Genomic DNA, 19653 nt, shown 5'->3' with positions numbered 1-19653 from the left:
GCGCCACGGGCCGCGGTGCGCACTGGGGCGGGGAGTCTGTGCAGTCGCGCGTCGTAGCGGCCCGCGCAGGAGGCGGCGCTCTGACCTGGCGGGTTCGCCCGGGCCGTGTCCCGCCGCTCCCGCCGCCGGCCCTGCTCGCCGGGAAGATGGCTGCCGTCCGCAGGGCCCGCAGGGACTCCCGCTGCGTGGTGCGCTTCTCCGACCGAGAACTCTGCTAAGTGCCCCCCGCGGGCAGGGAGGACACACGGACCAAGCGGGGGGGCAGAGCCCCCGGGACGGGACACCGCCGCCCGAGCGTCGGCAGCATGGTGAGCGGGCCCGGGCGGCGGGGGCTCGGCCGCCGCGCAGGGACGGTCGGGCGGGACCGAGACAAGGGGGTGTGTGCGTGGGAGCGGCCCCCTGGCCGAATTGCTGGCAGGCAGCCCTGCCCTGCCCTGCCCTGCCCTGCCCGCCCCCGGGCAGCGGGTGATGCCTGTGGGAAACGTGCCGTGATCCCGCCCCACCGCGGCGAGACACGGCCGCCTCCCGCAGAGGGTGGTGATGAGTGGGTCTGCTCGGCTCTGGAGCGAACTAGCCCTTCGTAGGAGTGCGTGAACAAAATCCCTGTGTCATTACAGGGGAGCGTGCCCTTTCCTTCCCTTTCTTCCTTCAAAAATGTGGTGACATAAAGTCATTCAGTAATTTAAAGGACTCCATGGACTCGCCAGGGACGCGAGTTGAGTTTATCATTTAACATACCAGAAATACTCCTTGCTTCAGTATTGCTTTATTGGCTGCGCCTCAATATGGATTCAAGTATCCATGATGAGAACTCGATCATTCAAAGTTAAACCATTTATATCACATGGGAGCTGTTAAAATGTCTCACCACGGTTTTAAAAACTCCTGGTTTTGAACACGGTGTTGTTTCTACCACATTTACTGAAAAATAGGGTGGCTCTCATTTTTTTATAAAAGCATGAGAAATGTTAGGTGGCAGTCGCTGTTTGGCTTTGCCGTACTTGCTCCTCCCTAAGTTCTGTATGGTTCACATATAACACATAGCCCTGTTCAACTGGTGACACTCATCTTCGATCTGTTTCTGATCTTGGTTTTATTTTGCTTGAAACGGAGATCAGAACTATTAAACTGTCTGATGTTACAGACAGTTTAGTGAGTACTCTGAGGAAATCAGCACGCAATTATTGCGAAACAAAACTGAACTGTGCAAATAAACTAGTTCTGCATTTGGCAAATGGTTTCTAAAGCTTTGCAAGCAAGTCAGAATTGAATCTGCTCATCTGATTTCATTTTTTACAGTTGCAGTCTAAATTAGTTGTTTACTTTTGACATGTTACCTTTTGGTGACTTGACAGGCTACTACTTTCCTCATGGCAAATTAATCAAGCCGATCAGCCAGTACACAGTACGATGTCTTCCTTTCAATCAGGATGAGGTCACTGTTCCACGTGACAGCTGACTTGTATTAGGAGAAAGGCCCGCAGCACAACGATGAACAGTCTAGATTTATCCCCTAAGTAGCAGTTAGAACACAGTGTTCTGCGAATTTTAGAAACTCTTAAATACAACGCAGGTATTCTCAGAGTGGGGGCAAGGAGCCCATTTGTACACATTGCAAAGTGCTTGAGGTGTGATCCCATGAGGTTTCTGCTGATGAAGGTCCTTGCTTCACAGTACCTGTGTTTACTCACTTGTCCTAGCTAAATAGTAGAGTTTCAGCAGATCAAATAATTAGTGAAAAGGTTGTTAATAGAGATCAGTTTTCTAGTTCATTCTTATGCAGTAGCAATGTGAATTAATTGCTTTACCGGTAAATTTAGAGGGGTGGCCACTTAGGTTGCTACTACTGCCAGAAGACAGACTTTTGATACCAGAGATTGCAGATTGCACATGCATACAGTATAGGGAAGGTAATGACAAAACTTCCCTTGTAATAAATTTCATGATGGGTTTTGACAGCTTTTAGACTGTGGGCCCGGTCTTCATGGTATTTTTGGTTTGACTTGAGAGCATATTTGGGTTTCAAATAGCAAATGACATTTTGGATGCAGTTGGTCCACTACCATGTCTGACTGTGACTCAAAAATCAAGAAGTAGGGCAGCTGAATGGAGAGTAGGGGTTGAACATTAAGAGTTGAACAGATTAGTGAAATAAAAAGTTTTTGAATGCAGGACATTTCATCCAACTTCCTAACTTCTAAGTAGTTTCAACATTTAAATCAGTTTGTTTACAGACTTCATGAGTTAAAAGTTTTAGTAGGCGTGCCTTTGTGCACAAGAAGATAGTGTGTTGATTTAGTTTAGAAATGGCTAGTTTCTGCATGTTGCAGATAAAACCAGGTTTATTCTGCCAAGACTGAAGAGCTGACTGGACATAATTCAGCTGCAAACCAGAAGCCTTGAACTCTGCACAGACAGAATTAGACCTTATTTCTGTAAGCCCAGTGCCATAATAATGCACTTACAGACACCCATTTCAGAGCTAACTCATTCCTAGGCTGGCTCTGCTTGGCCAACAAAATATTCCTGGATGTTAATAATGTGGTAGGACTGTCGCAACTCATAGGGCATTAACTGCCTGCAATTAAACTCTGGAATCAAACCCCATGAAATTTCCAAGTTATTTACTCCTTGCTGAGGTTTAATGCCACTAGTGTGTTGCAGTGTTTACAGTGGCTCACCTGTTTCCTCTACTGGGAGATTTAAAATGTACAGAAATTAAAAATCAAGAGTGTAGAAATAAATGCAATATCTGTTTATCTTCAGCCAACCACCCATGTCTATCAGTTGTAAATGATAAATTATCTGAAACATCAGTGAGAAGACTTTTACAGATGACAAGCCAGTAAGTTTGTGGTCATTGGGGAACTTGAAGACATGCTAACTTCAGGAAGGTGCTTGTCACCAAGGCAGAGATTAAAGGTTGCCTCTCCATCACATTTACTAGTATTCTGTAGTTTGATCAGAACTTCCAGGTGCTCTAAAAATGGTATACATTTTCTGAATACAAGAATGCTTTGATTTCTGCACTTTGACTGTGCAGGAGGTAGAGATTTCTTTTTGAGAGCTTGGTAGAATCTCACTGACAGAATGTCGCTTGAAGTCTCTGAGCACTGAGTACAATAGGAAGGAGTGGGAAATAAAATTTTTTAAAGTAGTTGTGATAATCTTAATGTAAGGTTTGCCTTCTTGTTATCTCACTTTGCATTATGTACTTGCAGAACTATAGATGTATAGAATTTCAGTGCAGAATGGTAGAAAAACTTGTTCGCTTCAGCTGCAGGAAGAACCTTTAACAAGTATCTTATTTGAGATTTTGAGGTGTTTTTTCCCCCCTTACTGGCATCTTGCTGTTGTTGTCATTATAGTGGCTTGTCACTGATGCTCAGAATTAGTTTTTATATACCCCCCAATAAATCTCAGTATATTTCATTATGATAATTAATTTGCATATTTTAAAGTTTTCCTTTTAAACTAGCTGGCTTAACTTCCTATGTAGAGCCATGTTATGTTTAGTCAAAGGCCTTATTTCAGGTTTTATTTGTTTAACCTGTCTCGCAGTTGTACTGTAAATAAAACCAACTGTCAAGCTCTCATGCTAGCTTTTTATTTTGTTTTCCAATACATTTCTTGTTCAGTTTCACATGTATATATAAAGTGTATATTGTTAGTCAAAGCACTTTTGTGCTCTTGCAAATATTAAGCAAATCAAAACTACTGGTTATCTTTAAAATGAGAAGATAGTGATTAAATTTTAATTTGCTGAACAAAGCACATTATTGTTTAATACTGAAGCTTTTGCTCTGTGCTCTGACATAAACACTGAGTGTATTTAGTCAGGTATGCCAGTGTATTGAAGCATGGAAGCCTTCAAGTGATACACAACTAATCTGTGTTGGATTAACATGTCTAAAATGCAGACCCTATTTTCACTGAGTTAATATGTAAGTACAACTGACCTCAGTAGTTTTAAAATTCATTTTTATAATCGAAAGAGAAGTATGCTTAATTTTTTTTTAATGTACGTCCATGACAGTTGTTGTCTGTGATTGTGCTGTAGGGACTTATGCAGACCCTATAATCACATTTGACTGCTCTCTACTAGGCAGAAGCTGAAGAAGATTGTCACGCTGATTTGGTAAGAACCGATGACAGCGAAAGATCTGGTGAAGCAAATCTTCAGGTATGTCTCTCACGCTAGTGGGTTTTTACAAACATAGTACTGCTGTGAATTAAACTGCATCACTTACCCTCGTTTAGTTACCACACATTTGTTGATCTGACAAATGCTTAATCTGTCTGTCCCTCCAAAAGTGAGATAAATTTTGCGTTGTGTTCCAAGTGTCAAATTCAGTCTTCAGCTATTTGTTTAGATGAAAAGAAAGCTTGTGTCAGATCTGGAATTTCTTTGAAGAACTGTAGAAATTGGACAGCAGTTTCTGTGATCAAATTCCAGTTTAAGTTGTCACTCTTTACAGGACCAGAAAGCTGATAAAAGCAGTGTAATAGAAAAAGTGTGTTCTCTTAGAAGACTAGATTTCTGTGTAGTTGCTCCCCAGAAGTTGTGATGATTGCAAGGGACATGTAAAGTATAACTTCAAAGATGCTGAAAAAAGGGTGTGGCAGGAATTGTAACTTGTATTATTTCACAGAGCATAGTCCATACTTTTTAAAAGAGAAAGGAGTAAGGTCTTATTTGCATATTATATAAATGGCCATCCTTGAATGTTAGAAACTTAGAATGCTTGTGTACAAAATCCTGGATTTTCTAAATTTTAATTTTAAGAGCTAATTGATTTTTTGCTTATGATAATTCTGTATAAACAAGAACAAACATCAATGTGTCTGGAAAGATCACTTTTCTGTGGAATCTTAAGTCATAACCATAGTATTAACAACCACTTCTTGAAACATCAGTTTTTCTTCTGAGGTGAACAGTCCAGAAAAAAAGCACTTCTGTTATTGAATGAGACTGAACAAGTACTTGTGCACTTTTTTGTTTTCATTTACCATAAAACAATTGCTAACTCTCTGTGCCTAAATTAACTGAAGCCATGTAAGACTTGGAAACGTAAAGCATAGTTTTGAAATTCTTGTTTTGTGTTTGTACTTCATAATTTCTCCTCAGAAGATATACTGTCTGAATATGTGATACTAAGTAGAATTAATTATGTTTTTTAGGCAGAGCTCCAGATGTTCAGAGCTCAGTGGATGTTTGAGCTTGCCCCAGGTGTGAGTTCTAGTGGGTTGGAACCTCTGCCATGCAGAGCATCGTCAAGAGAACCTGGATTAAAGGCTGTTGATGCCAGGGGAAAACAGGAGATAGCAAAAGAGGAAAAGGTACAGAAAAAGAGCATAATTTTGTGGGTTTGTTTGTCTGTTATTACTGTTCCACTATAACTTTTCAAAAAGCTAATGCTGAATTGAATTTGGATGTTATTATCTTGTTATCTCCATACTAATATCTATATAATCCTACACTGATTTTTCTAGTCTTTATGTTTGCCTTGGTGTCACCTTCACAATCTGCTTTCTGAAAGACTATAGGTAAGGGGTGAGTAGCAGGAAGACAGATAGTTTGTGGACTGGGAATTTCAGTTATGTCTTGTAGCACATGAGTATGTCTTCTCTATTTATGGAATTATTTTGTTATCTCTATCATAGTTACAGTAGGTAAAATCAAAAATAATTCTAAGTCAAGTGACATTGCACTAGTATTTATAAGGAATTAAAGGATTGCTCTGTGTAATTTATTGTGCAGGCAAAAGAACTTTTCCTGAAGGCAGTGGAAGAAGAACGAAATGGGGCCCTTTATGAAGGTAATGTGGAAGTCTACAATGAACACCTTTATTGTAGAGAAATCCAGCACCCTGTGATTAATGGGCAAACCTACATGATGTCAGTGAACTTAAACTATAGGCTAACAGTGGTTTGAGAGCTCTGTCATTCAGATAAGCAAACAAACATGCTATAGAAGGAACTATCATAGCACAGTTCTAAGGCTGAGGTAAAGCAAAAATTGACATCAAGGAAGGAATTTCTAACTTTTAGGCAAAATAACAGTATCTTAGAGTGCCTCTTTATGTGACTTCTAACATTAAATTAGCATAATAATTAATCGAGGCAATAAAGTATATTTCCTGTGGTCACAGTTTTCATCATTCTACTGTGAACAAAACTGCTTAATCTGTAGAATGCTTTAATGCTTTGTTGTTAGGTTGCGGGGATTTTTTTGTGCTTTTTTTAAATTTTATTTTTATTTTTGAAAGGGCTGTTTGGATTTGGGGGGTTTTGTTTGTATTTGGATTATGCTAAAGTAGCTTTTTCAAGAATTCCTGCAGTGAACATTCAAATCTGGCAGTCTTTGAGGTTTGTCATAAATATTTAAGGTGCTTAGCTTGCTTACCTGCACTCTTGCCATCAGCACTAGTAAAAGTGGAAATTAAAAATTTTCTTTATCACATTTAGTTTTCATAATGTAAAGAGTAAGAAGTCTGTCTTAACTTGCAAGTCCTGTAGGTCAGTAGTGGAGATACCAATTTTCTGTTTCTTTCATGTAAGAAAGAAAGCGAAGCAGAATGTGTGTGCCATTCTGCTTGTCCATCAGAGGGTTTGGCCACTGTGTGTAAAGTGCAGGTGCAAAATAAGTTAAGGTACAGAAATCTGAGAGAACTCTGGAACGTCCTGAAGTCAGCCACGTGCTGAATACAAACTTTCTACTTCACCATGGGAATTTTCCTTCATTTTCAAGGGATTTTTGATTGTTGTTTTATATCTCATATTAACTGAGAGAAATATGAGTCCCCTGTAGTTAATAAAATCAGTTGTCTCAGTTTCGAATTTGTTACGTGTTTTTACAGGGCAAAATTACTTTAGATACGGTGGTTGTTTGATAAAGGATTAAATGCACAATAAAAAAATATGTCAGAACTAAAAATCTGGTACATATGTAGAAAATTAGGTAGTAGATTGTGAAGGTTCTTTCTGAATAAATTTTTAAAAAGGTGAGGAAAGCATTCTATTCAAACATTGTGTATATAAAATGAAAGCTGTGGCTTCATCTCCTTCACTGCACTTCTTGTGTGTTAAACATAGCAGCAAAGAAATAGTAATATCTAACAGTTCCATTCACAAAAGTGTTTCAGACATCTGGATTGCATGAATATGAATTAATCTTTCTCAGTTGAATTTGATTTAAGACATAGAGAAACTAAACTGAAATATTTCTACACATAGATCTGTATGAGACCTTAGGGGCATGGTCCTATGCCAGACACAGATATGTTACTGAGCACATGTTTGGACATCTGTTTTCAGACCAAGCTTTTATTTGCTGACCTGGCCCAGGTCACCAGAATCCAAGCCTGCTTCTGCCAGCTGCTGATACCTGATGCTTGTGAGACAGTTATGTGCTGCAGCTTTTCTTAAGTACACTAGAGGCCTTGTCTGCAGGATTAAATGCTAAAGTTGAGACTGATCTCTATTTAGCTGGCTGCTGGTATTTCTCATCTTCAGCAGCCAAAGAATACTATTTGTCAGTCACTGGCCCTGACATGAACTCAAGGAAACAGGAACATGTACTAGCCGCAAACTCGAGTTTCTCAGACTCATCAGACAAATTCTAAACTCCACACTCACTGATGTTTTATTTGAGTTCTGGTTTTAAGAGTCCAAGCTGAAGAAGAATTGCCCTCTGATCTTGGTGTCACAATGTAGGAATACAAGGAAATACATACATGCATACATGATCTTACTACTGGTATTAAAATAGATTGAATGTGTATACATTGAATTTATTTAATTTATGAAGCATTCACAGAGCTGACTTAGAAGAAAGACATTCTGCAACTTAAATAACTTTGCTGCCACAGTGATGTTCCTGAACTTCTTTCTTTACTCAGTGTTGTAGGATCTTTGTAGTGCTAAAAGCAGAAGTGTTTTCTGTGTGCGTGAGAAAAGTGTGCAAAACCCAAGCAGTCAGGTTTTCCTTCATGTCCCATAGTTTTGTGACTAGGCTGCTTTCCTCATCCTCAGTGTGTTGAGTGGCTTGCTTCTGTGCCTTCTTTAGTTTCCAGAGGTTTCCATAGAGAAATTTATACATTTTGCATCTACTGTTGAAAATTTAAAATAGCAACAATATTTTATTCATCATTCTCACCTTTGTAGTGTTGTATATGTCTGAATGCCTGTCTGTGCTATACCAGGGACTTAAGGTACCTGCATCATTTTTCTCTCTCATTTAACTTATGGCTAGTTATGGATCTACTGTCTAAAATCTTTACAGCTTGTTGGGAAATCTTTGCAAGTGCTGGACACCAAACAACATCAGGAGTTCGTAATGTTTTAATGTAAAATTTTCTACTCCACAGTTGAATTTGTGGTAATTAAGATAAATCTGTAAAAGCTGAAACATCTGAGAAAACTCATTATTCTATAAAAGCACATGAGGTTTTTAGTTTTGAAAACAGATACTTAATGTTCCTGTCTTCTGTATTGAATTAAAACCTAACAGTTTGACTAAATAAGCTTTCCTAGGCAAAGGCATTTTCCACCTTTTTTGTGCTTTTATCTGAAACTATCTCTCTGAAATCAGTCTTTGCTTTGATAAGCCGGTATTGGCATCAGATATATTTGAACATCACACTTGTATTTTCAGCCATCAAGTTTTATCGTCTAGCCATGCAGCTTGTACCTGATATAGAGTTTAAGATCACCTATACACGGTCCCCAGATGGTGATGGAGTTGGAAAGAGGAGGTAAGTATGAATTTTTACTAATTATGTGCATAGGAGTACTGATACATGACATTTTGTTTCTGAAGGATATCAGTACTCTACTGCAATATGCAGTTGTAAGTCTCTTAGTATCTGGAAAACTTACCTACTCTCAGTTGAGTAGACTAAATTTTTTAGGACAGTAACAGACTTGTTTGGAGTAGCTAATTACAAATAGTTATGATGTTACTTAATTAAAAAAAAGCATCAGTCACTATTTTGATTTTTGATTTTCAAATTTAGGATAATATACAAAGTTGTAGATGGCAAAAAGATTAATTAGTTAAAGCTTCGTACTAATAAAATAAGCATCCTAATTAAGCAAAGGAATAATCTGTTCTTGTGCTAACACAGCCAAATGAGAGCATTTTCAGTAGAGCAATACATTTAGAAGCTCAGAAACTGTAATCTGAGTAGTCTAGTCTTTCATCATCACACACATCAGAATACCCCTAGCCTCAGTACAGCAGATGTATAGTGTCTTACAGCTGGCATAATTTCAGCCCAATACTTACATTTAAGGAGGGCCAAAACTTCTGTTCCAGCCCCTGCAGCCTAACGTAGACAAGCTTATGGAACAGCTTCCCAAATTCTTGCTTACTCATAGCAGCCATTAGTGCTGCTGATAGCTGCATCAAAAAAACAAGAGTTTTAACATGGAGAATGAAAAAGGAAGGCACAACCCTGTGGTATTACTAGCTCAGTCTTGTTGCCCCAGGACAGTACAGCTCCAGTGCAGCTGTTGACTTAATATAAAAGAGTGCAAGATGAACTAAGTGCTTTATTTACATCCATTAGTTTCATTTCTGAATTTGGCATGAAATCGTATTTGTGCACAAGGAAAACTACTGCATCATGCACTATAGTCATGTAAAAATCTTGGGTTTTGTAGGATTATTTTCTTACTTTAGCATAATTTTCTCTACTCCATTAAGACTTTCTGACCTGAAGTTGAGCAGGAGTGGCCCTTCTGGAGGGTGGGAAAGCTCTGCAGAGAGATCTGGACGTGCTGGATCAATGAGCCAATGTCAGTTGTGTGAATTTCAACAAGGCCAAGTACTGGGTCCTGTGCTTGAGTCGCAACAGCCCCACAGAGCTACTGGCAGGGGACAGAGTGTCTGGAAAGCTGCCTGGTGGAAAAGGATTCTGGGGTCCTGGTTGACAGTTGGCTGAACATGAGCCTGTGTGTGCCCAGGCCAGTGGCATCCTGGCCTGTGTCAGCAATAGTGTGGCCAGCAGGAGCAGGGCAGGGATTGTCCCCCTGTACTCAGCACTGCTGAGGCCACACCTCAAGTGCTGTGTCCAGTTCTGGGCCCTCACTGTGAGAAAGACACTGAGGGGCTGGAGCGAGTCCAGGGAAGGGCAATGGAGCTGGGGAAGGGTCTGGAGCACAAGTCCTGTGAGGAGTGGCTGAGACATCTATGGATGTTTAGCCTGGAGAAAAAGAAGGCTCAGGGAAGATCTTACTGTACTCTACAACCACCTGAAAGGAGGTTGTATTGAGGTGGGTGTTGGTCTCTTGTCCCAAATAAGGAGTGACAGGACAAGAAGAAATGGCCTCAGGGTGTGCTTTAGACTGAATATATATTAGGAAAAAGTCTTCACAGAAAGGGTTGTCAAGCCCTTGAACAGGGTGCCCAGAGAAGAGATTGAGTCACTGTGCCTGGAGGTATTTAAAAGATGTGTATGTGTGGCAGTTAGGGACATGGTTTAGTGCCGAGTTAATGGTTGGTCTTGGTGATCTTAGAGATCTTTTCCAACCTAAATGATTCTACAATTCTCTGGATTTTTATTTGTTTTTTTAAATGTTGCTGTACTGTTCCCAGCACTTTGTGCTAGTGAGGGAAAAACAACCTCAAGTAATCTCAATTGTTACTCTACTGTTCAAAAGCAGTGCTTATAGAGATGTATTTTTTTGGAGATATTTTAGTTGTGATGTTTGTGCTTTCTGAATTACTGATGTAGGTGTTTCATACAGTCTTGATGAGAAAAAACAAATTACCCAATTAGATTTGAAAAAAAACAGTTTACAGTGTGGCCAGTAGGTAGTGGGACTGACCAACATACTCATCAAAATAAAGGAAGGTATGTTCAGTGCAACATCTTACTGTAATCTTAGTTAGGACAGACCCGAACATAATTGTCTTCTCCATGTTACTTCAAAATCCATTGATAGGTCTACTAGTTGCTTATATTCTCAGCTCCTTCTATTAGCTTGTTTAGAGTAGAGCTGAATAGTATTAAAAAGTGACTGAAAGGTTTCTTAACTAGCTTGTATACCAAGTTAGGGGAAAGTGTTTTGTGATGCGCTCAAGGAGTTTTGTGTCATTTCTGGTTATTTGGTGCAAGCAAGCAGGCAGCTATTAAAAGATCATATTATGACATACAATTTAAATTTAGGGGATTTTTTTAATGTGGTAATATTCTTTATCACTTAGTAATCCTTCAAATTTACTGACAAGTAGCAAGTTTATTGTTTCTGTTCTGCTTCTTGTTTGGTTCTAAAATGTATTATTTCTGCCTATTTACAGAATAAGTACAGTATTTCCTTCATTACTGTTGAATAAACCAAGGATCACTCTTTACTGAATAACACAAATGTGAAAAATTATCCTTAATTGTTTCCAATATCTTACATCATGAGATGGATTACAAAATACAACTTTTCATTGACAACACTTTATTTCTTGCATATGCCATATCTTAGACAAAGTAAAGGATGCGATTTTTCTTTTCATGAGGTCAAGAAATTCTTCAGTGACTTCAATAAAAAACTCTGAAATACAAAAAAAAAACAACCTGGGGTGGGAATTTAATGAAAAAAAACCAGTTATTACTCTCAGAGGCATTCCAGCAATATCTTAATGACCTTGATTGTATTTCAGTAGTTGTTTTATTGTATGATGAAATGAAATTGCTTTAAAAACATACAGAAAACAACTCTATTGAATGAGAGTAAGGCAGTGCATTGATGCCAAGATGAGGACATCTGTTGGTATGTTTTGTCCAATATTACAGTGTTGGCATTGCCCCTTTTCTAGTGTTGAGGATAGCAAAGAGGATGACAAAATGGCAGATCTCCTGACAGATTTCCAGCAGCAGTTAACTCTTCAGGAATCTTCAGTCAAACTTTGTCAGCCTGAAGTTCATGTCAGCCAGACCCACATCTCAGGTAAGAGTTAAGATATGCTGTATGATTTGAGAGGCATAGTTTATATAGATGTTTCACTTTATTAAAATATTTGTCTCCTTTATTCAAAGGCCACCTTTGAAGAAGTGCATTCATTATCTATTTATTTACTTCTGTAGTTAGATACAAAGGAGAAAAAATTATCAACTAGGTAAACAAATCTTGTTCTCATAGAAGATCTTGTCTTTATCACATAAGCTTTTTCCATGTAGTATTTCTGAGTAGAATTTTCAGGATCAGAGGCATACTTAAAAGTAGCAACTTCTAGGAATGGACTTGCTGAAGTAATTGTATTCCAGTTTTCCTTCCAGTTCTTTTGGTTTGGTTTGCAAATACAATTATTGCTACAATTTTAAGGGTGAGTAAGAGACAAATGTTTTGTAGACTATGCATCTTTACATTTCTTGATTTTATCTGATTCTGTGTGAGATTTTTGCAACAAGTGTGTTTTCAGGGTCAGAAAGTTAAAAAAGTCTTTTGAAGGTTAATGACTTTCAGTGCTTCAGTTCTAGGACAGTTATCCTGAGACTTCCCTATGAAATCTAAATTGAACAGAGTGTATATGAGCTATGATCTTTCTTAAAAACAGATGCCTTTGTTCTGCATCCTAAATTATCAGTTGCACTTCGAAATCTTGGCCTGATCTCTTTTGTTCTGATTAAGGAAAGAAAATAAAATAAGTGAAGCAAACCAAAACATAAGAAAACAGGGATTTAAAAAATACTTTATTTTAATAACTGGTGTATTGTACTCTTGGGAAAATGTATTTTCTTTTTTTGCCAGTAAAGACAAAATGTTGCAGACATTAGTCTAAAATGATCTCAGGAGATGTGTCCTTTGAGCAACAAAGGTCTCTTTCTAGATTTATATTCTGCTTTCCAGCCATTCCTGTGTTATAGTATCTTTTTTGCTGACATTTTTATAGCGGCATGAAAACTTGTAAAAAATCATATCTGCTTCAGAAGTTAATAGGCTGAAAAAGATCCTTTATGGACATCACATCTAATCTGCAGTGACCTTTTAAGTTACTTTTTTTTTGTTCTTTGGCATTGGGCTACAATGTGAAAAGTAGGATTTCTTTTAATGGAAAGTCAAAAGCCAAATCTGATATTATAAATGACCTGTTGATTTACAGGTTGCATCTAACAAGGATTTTTTTCTTTTTTTAGCATTGCCTATGGAAGTACTAATGTACATTTTCCGATGGGTGGTTTCAAGTGACTTGGATCTAAGATCATTGGAGCAATTATCTCTTGTTTGTCGAGGATTTTACATTTGTGCCAGGTATTGTAGATAATTTACCTAGAGTGAAACTTCTCTTTGCACTAAGTACTTCCCTTAGACATTTTCATGTTAAGTTCCTCACAGTGTTAATCATTTTTTGAATACACTACTAAATGGTAGGTGAGCTAGATGATTTTACTGTAACAAAAATTTAGCATTATTACTTGCTCTACCTTGTTTGCAAATAAGATCTCCAAATATGGTCTGTTGTGTTGTCACCCTCATATAGCCACACAGAGGAGTGACAGGGTGCTGCAGTGTTGTGGTTCTGTACTTGGATGAAAATGACACTGTTCTTCAATTTCACTGGGAAGAGGAAAAGGCTTTCAAACACTCCAGAATTAAGTAAAGTAGTCAAGGGTTTTAAATGATGAACTATTTTTGTTCAAGAAAGTTTTTTTTAGTTGCAACCAAACAAGTAGGAAAGTGTTACTTTGATTTTTAAAAGCTAAACAATGTTTGTAGTGAAGTTATGGGGTTTGCTTTTTTTCTCATTTTCACTAGAGATCCTGAAATCTGGCATCAAGTCTGTTTGAAAATATGGGGCAGGAGCTGCAATAAACTTGTTCCATATGCATCTTGGAGGGACATGTTTTTGGAAAGGCCTCGCGTTCGATTTGATGGTAAGCTGTACTTCTGGAAATAGCTGTAACTATGTGTGACAGAAACAGTCAGGTGGGTTTGATGTTTATGACGTTGCTGTTAGACCTATTCTGAATTTGTTTGTGCATTTCAATTTGTAGAATATCTGCAAAGGGAAGGGGAAGGTGCAAGGGATGAAAATAAAAACTTCCATGTATTTAAGTAACAAAACCCTGCTCAAAAGTTTAAGATTATTGACTTTTCATAATAAGTATTTTATGTTCTTAGCTTTTTTTCATATATCTTCCTTTTTCTGTAGGTGTATATGTCAGCAAGACAAAATACATACGTCAAGGAGAACAGTCTCTTGATGGTTTCTATAGAGCATGGCACCAAGTGGAATATTACAGGTAGAGCTGTAGTGCAATGAGTGAGTGAAATGTTTCTCTCTTAAGTTATTTAAATCCACCCCTGGCTGTCACAGACGATAATCATTTTGTAAAACTGAATGGGACTGCTACAGTGTGTAAAGCAGTGTATATGTTTTGTGAATAGGTTTAGAAATAGGATTTATTATGATAATTAGAAATGAGCTTAGAAACGTTTCATTCTCACTTAAAACATGTCATGTGGCGAAACCTTGAGCACTTATAAAAAATTAATACTTATCTACAGATTTCTTTCCCTAAACAACTTTTGCTTTACATATCTGATAGAACATGTGACACAATTCAGCAAAGAGAATACATGATTATACAAGATTAGTCATTTAGTGTATGTGTAATCATTTGTAAAAATCAAGAGGCTGGGCTTTCTCATCTTGCTGTAAATGCCTTGCCATTTGTTTCCTCAGCCTGTTTTTTTGTTGCTGTTCATCTTTCTGCTCCCAAATTCTAGAACCTGAAAAAATCCATATGACATTGCTAATTCTGTACTGATACTGTAATTGAGATTTTGTTGCATTGGTCTCAGTGGATAAGAATGGAGAAACTCGAGGATAGTTTTGATCCCAGGGTAGCCACCTTGCTTTGACAGAGATGGCAAAACTTCATAACTCTTCATAACTTCCTCTTTCAATATTCATAATTCTTTTGATTTCTGATCTCTTTTTTTCTCTTATGTGTGAAGAAATATGTTTTCAAATGCTATTACCAATTAAGTTCTAAATCCTTCTGTGTAACATCGTGTGATTTTAAAAGCAAAGAAACAGGAAAAAAAGCCCAGAAAAATTATCTATTTTCTAGGTTTGCATTGTGTACTTATGTTTTTGCAGGTATTTGAGATTCTTTCCAGATGGTCAAGTTATGATGCTAACAACTCCTGAAGATCCTCAATCTATAGTTCCTCGCTTACGGACTAAAAACACAAGGTTATTGAAATAAAGTATTTGGATCTACAGTTTTTATTTTGCTTTTACCTAGCAATTTCTATTTAGTTTTATCTCAGATTCTATATCCTGGCTTAGCAAAACAATGGTATCTATATTGTATTATAGATACTTATAATTCTCTCCTAAGAACTACAAAAAATTTTTATCTTTATGCAAAGATATCTTTCATTTTAGAGTCCTGATATTTTAATTAGATTTTCTTTGTGGGTTATGTGATTTGAAATTTTTAAGACAAGTAGATGGAACAATCCTTTTGAAGATATTATTTTGTTACTGACTGCCTTCTCACACTTCCTTAAGTGAAGGAAAGTGAAGATTTGAGTGAGATATGTCAAAATTAGTACTTTTTGATGTTTGGACATAAAAACATAGAAAATTGTTTGCAACTTCAAAACAGGTTTGAGCTGTTCACCAGAAATCTGTAAATATTTAGCAGTAGGCTAGATAGAACCAACTAACTTACCTTTATTGTCGTCTTTGGGAAAATTACAAGCAGCTTTCCAAAATGTTTTCACCATTTAATATCATCAATGAGCCTTTACTGAATGGAAATAAGAAATAGTTTATATAATTATGCTATGTAGTCAGTCTTTGTTTCATTGTTGATATTTGTATTATAAGAACATCAGACTTTTGAGACACAGAATATTTCTATGTCCTTGACATTATCATCCTTTTTAACTTTCCAGAACGGATGCAATCTTGCTTGGCCATTATCGCCTATCCCAGGAAACAGACAATCAAACCAAAGTATTTGCTGTAATAATGAAGAAAAAGGAAGAGGTAGGTAGAAAAATAGAATAGAGGAGAAATAGACTAACAAGATTTTACTCAGACTGAATGTTTTAAGGGACCCAAAGATCGGCCTTACACTAAAAGATTAAAAAATGAATTTAACTTTTTAAACCGTTTTAAAATAAAATATAAATAAATAATCATGGTGATGTCTCTTACATTTGTCCCCAAATCTGTAATAATTTATTAAGGGAAATAAACATCTGGTTCAAATTTAAACAGTTGTTCTCCCCCTTAGGCTTAACTTCCGTTTGTGGTGCTATTAGGTGTCAACATTGTTAACAGGAAAGGAGGATGAATAGGTCATTTTCTGAGAATAGATTTGACTGTGTACAGTTATGTTCCACAACATTTAGCAAAACTAGATAAGCAGTATTTGTTAATTGAACTCTGAATGATTTGATCAACTTATTTACAAATTCTTCTGATTACCAAAGTGCTAGTCAGGAGAAACTAGTGAAGAGTAAGAAGTGTTACAGTGAGTATGCACAGTTGGGTGGTGTTCTGAGTGCTTCTTTTGCTTTCTGTGAAAATTTCTTCTTCCATCATTAACATACACATTTATGTGTTTTGAAGGAACAGTAGTACTTGTTTTTAAGTATGAGAGTTTTACCTATCTTGTCTCCCAGTTACTTGGGGTAAATAGTTGCACAATGTGTTCTTTGTATGTCATGAAACTTCTTATTTCTCTGTACAGAAACCAGTTGATTACCACAAATACAGGTATTTCCGCCGAGTTCCTGCTCAAGAAACAGATCACAGTTTCCATGTAGGACTGCAGTTGTGCTCCAGTGGGCGCCAGAGGTTCAACAAACTTGTGTGGATACATCATTCTTGTCACATCACTTGCAGGTGAGTAAATTGAGAACGAGGGCAAAGAAAGATACTGAACTGTAGAATTAAAGGTGATGTTAATTTGTCCAGTACTAAGTACAGAACATGTAAAGAGTCTGAGACTTAGGTGGCTTTAACAAAATGTCATGAAGACAGTAACTAGTCCTAATTTGAAATAGCATTATGAACTTCCGTGTAAAGAAATCCCAAGATTTTAGTAACCTGTTTTATGATAATAGGAAGTTTCCTAAGTAGTATAACCTATAGTATTTTAGCTTTTTAAAGGATTTATGCAGAGTGTTTGATTTCAGAACTGAATCAGGGTTGAATGACTTAATGTGGTGCTAGTTGGGGGGGGTGGTGGAAAGTGTATTCATTAAGATATATATCTTTTCCACTGTGGATGTGCAGACTAAAGAGGTCTGTACTTGTTATGTGAGAACTCCAATAGTGCTAACTATATATAATTCAGCAGTGCAGAATATGGGCATGTGACCAACTGTTCTGCTCACTTACCAGGCAAGTGCCATGACCACTGTTCTTGCACCTGGCACTTATAATTGCTGGCAAGTTGGCTTTCCAGATGTTTGATGTTGGCAGTTAGGGTGGATTTAGGTCTTGTCTTCCAGTGTTTTTATAGGAACATAAGCTCAGCTGTTGAGCTGTGAGAATATAAAATGCAGGAAATAAACTACCGGGGGTTGGAAGTATAGGTAACTTCCATAAACAGACAAGTTGCTTTTGTAAAAGCTAATGTTGTCATACCTAATTTATATCGCAGACATTCTTTTCAGCGTGAAGTTTCTGCACTGCTCAGGTCTTGGAGCTCATAATGAGAGTGGAAAGGGAAAGTGGCTTCTTAGGTATGAATGAAGAAGTGAATTCTGTATAGTGTGATTCTGCTAATACTCAAATGCTTTCAGAACAAGACATTACAAAAGAAACTTCTTTCCAAATGTAGTTTGATGCACACACTGTACTATGGAACATGATTGCATGAGGGACTCAAACAGCAGCTTGTGTCTAATTTAACTTTTACAATGCTCTTTACAGATCGACTGATGAGACAGCTGTTACTACCTTTGACATTGACAAAATGTACACCCCTTTGTTCTTTGCACGAGTGAAGAGTTTTACTGCATATTCAGAAAAGCCACTCTAAGAAACACCTCCTCTCACAACTTTTGCATGAGTAAAAGGTTGTAGCTAATAAGCACTTAAGTTATAAATGTGTATATATTTGGAGCATTTTAAAATTCTGGGAAATTTTTTGAGGGCAGGATGTTCTCTTTGATTGTGAGTGGCTGGGATTTTGTTTTGAGATCAGTCTTATAAGTGTTAAACACCTTTTATTTGTGATAAGAATTTGATAACAAAGTTTTGTTTTGTTGCGTTGGGTTTTTTAAAAAAAAGTTTTTAAATAAGTTTGCTTAAAAGCTTAAAATGTGAATCTTTATCTGCCTAGACACCGATTTGTTCAAAAGGAATCAATAGGAAAATCTCACTGTCCATAAGACAGTGTTTATGGTCTGTGAAATGTGAAAAGGGAGAAAGTTGTCATCTGTTAAACTATGTGATTTAAAAGAACTTCAAATAAATGTTTTCTTTAAATTAAACTTATTTTGTTTGCCTTTAAGATCTGGCATTTAGTTGACATCAACCTTAAGGAAAAAGTAAAGGGCAAGCAAGCACGAAATATAAAATTTAACTGCAGAGGTACATCCCCATCAATGCAGTGGTCATCAGTGTAATTTGTTCTTGGTAGAAGTTCAGTGGAGCCTGCCTTCTCCACTGGATGTGTGTGGAGGGGAGAGGGATACAGGCAATGAGTTGTTCCCATGTACTGTAGGATGAATGTGCAGGTACGTGTCCCTGCCTGGGGAGCGTCCCAGTGCAGGGGTGAAATGCTGGTGTGTGCTGCTTGTGCACTGGCCTGGTGTGAAGGCACAGGTAAGCACGGCTCACTTGGACATGACTGTGATGTGCTACAACCCATCATCTAACCTTGCCACACGTGCTGTAAACCCTTTGAGCATTTGTTTTACTACAATAAATTTTGAGGCTGCTGTAGATGTTCAGGTGCTGTGTACTGCTAATCATGAAGTGTTCCTTGAGGTCTGGTGCAGGTACTGTACGCTGCTTCTCCTGCATATATCGCTTGGGGGTGTAGTGCAGACATTGTAATGCTGCTTTATTATGTGTGTGTGTTGGATCCTGGAAGAATTGAAGCTTTTTAGTGTAGTTTTTTTTTAATTAATTTTGCATAATTTACCCTTGACCATCTTGTTTCAAAATACTGACCTGGACTTGAGGACTAAAATGTGAAAGCTATGGAAAGAACTATACTTGTTCTATAATTTATAAACTGTATCTTTGCAAGGAGCTATGATTAAAAAATACATCAATAAATCATGATTTTGAACATGCAATCCCTTGCAATTTCTTATTTTCCCAAGAAATCCTTATTTTCATACAGTTAATGGTGATTAGTTTTGAGCTACCATGCATAAACTACATGCCAGGAAAGACTGACAGGTAGAATTAACCTCTTAATGACTTACTGCACTACTTGCAGGTTATCTGAGAAAAGTAGAGAAGTTTTCAGGTACATGAGTTCTCAATAAGGATGTGTGTATCTGAAAGTTGATGATGTTTGTTCTGTAATAAGGGTCTGCCTATTTGGTCTGCGTCCTTAGACTGCAGTTTCACTATTACTTCATACAACAGAATATTTAATAAAGAGTCTGTTGTGTTCTCATTGCTCAAAGGAAAAGCAACTGTTTAGAATATCAGCTTCATGTTTT

General features: G+C 37.5%; 1 protein-coding gene across 1 annotated transcript; it reads left to right on the top strand.

The window, feature by feature from the left end:
- The first annotated feature begins 36 nt into the window (after positions 1–36).
- Positions 37–19278, top strand: FBXO9 (F-box protein 9). Its single transcript, XM_014869504.2, has 13 exons — positions 37–308; positions 4106–4183; positions 5182–5340; positions 5762–5819; positions 8657–8756; positions 11816–11946; positions 13134–13248; positions 13753–13871; positions 14150–14240; positions 15104–15199; positions 15910–16003; positions 16713–16867; positions 17903–19278. Exons 1-13 carry the CDS (start codon positions 306–308, stop codon positions 18009–18011), a joined length of 1308 nt encoding a protein of 435 aa, XP_014724990.1. The 5' UTR covers positions 37–305; the 3' UTR covers positions 18012–19278.
- The last annotated feature ends 375 nt before the right edge of the window (positions 19279–19653 follow it).

Source organism: Sturnus vulgaris, chromosome 3, assembly GCF_052056855.1.
Source record: "Sturnus vulgaris isolate bStuVul1 chromosome 3, bStuVul1.hap1, whole genome shotgun sequence".
NCBI classification, from domain to species: Eukaryota; Metazoa; Chordata; class Aves; order Passeriformes; family Sturnidae; genus Sturnus; species Sturnus vulgaris.
The sequence above is the reverse complement of the archived record's forward strand: the minus strand, read 5'-3'. Positions and strand labels throughout refer to the sequence as shown.

Excerpts from the sequence above, each read along its gene's own strand:
- FBXO9 (XM_014869504.2), top strand. Across the intron at positions 5,341-5,761 it reads AGATAGCAAAAGAGGAAAAG|GCAAAAGAACTTTTCCTGAA; the intron begins GTACAGAAAAAG and ends TTTATTGTGCAG. Across the intron at positions 13,872-14,149 it reads GCCTCGCGTTCGATTTGATG|GTGTATATGTCAGCAAGACA; the intron begins GTAAGCTGTACT and ends CTTTTTCTGTAG.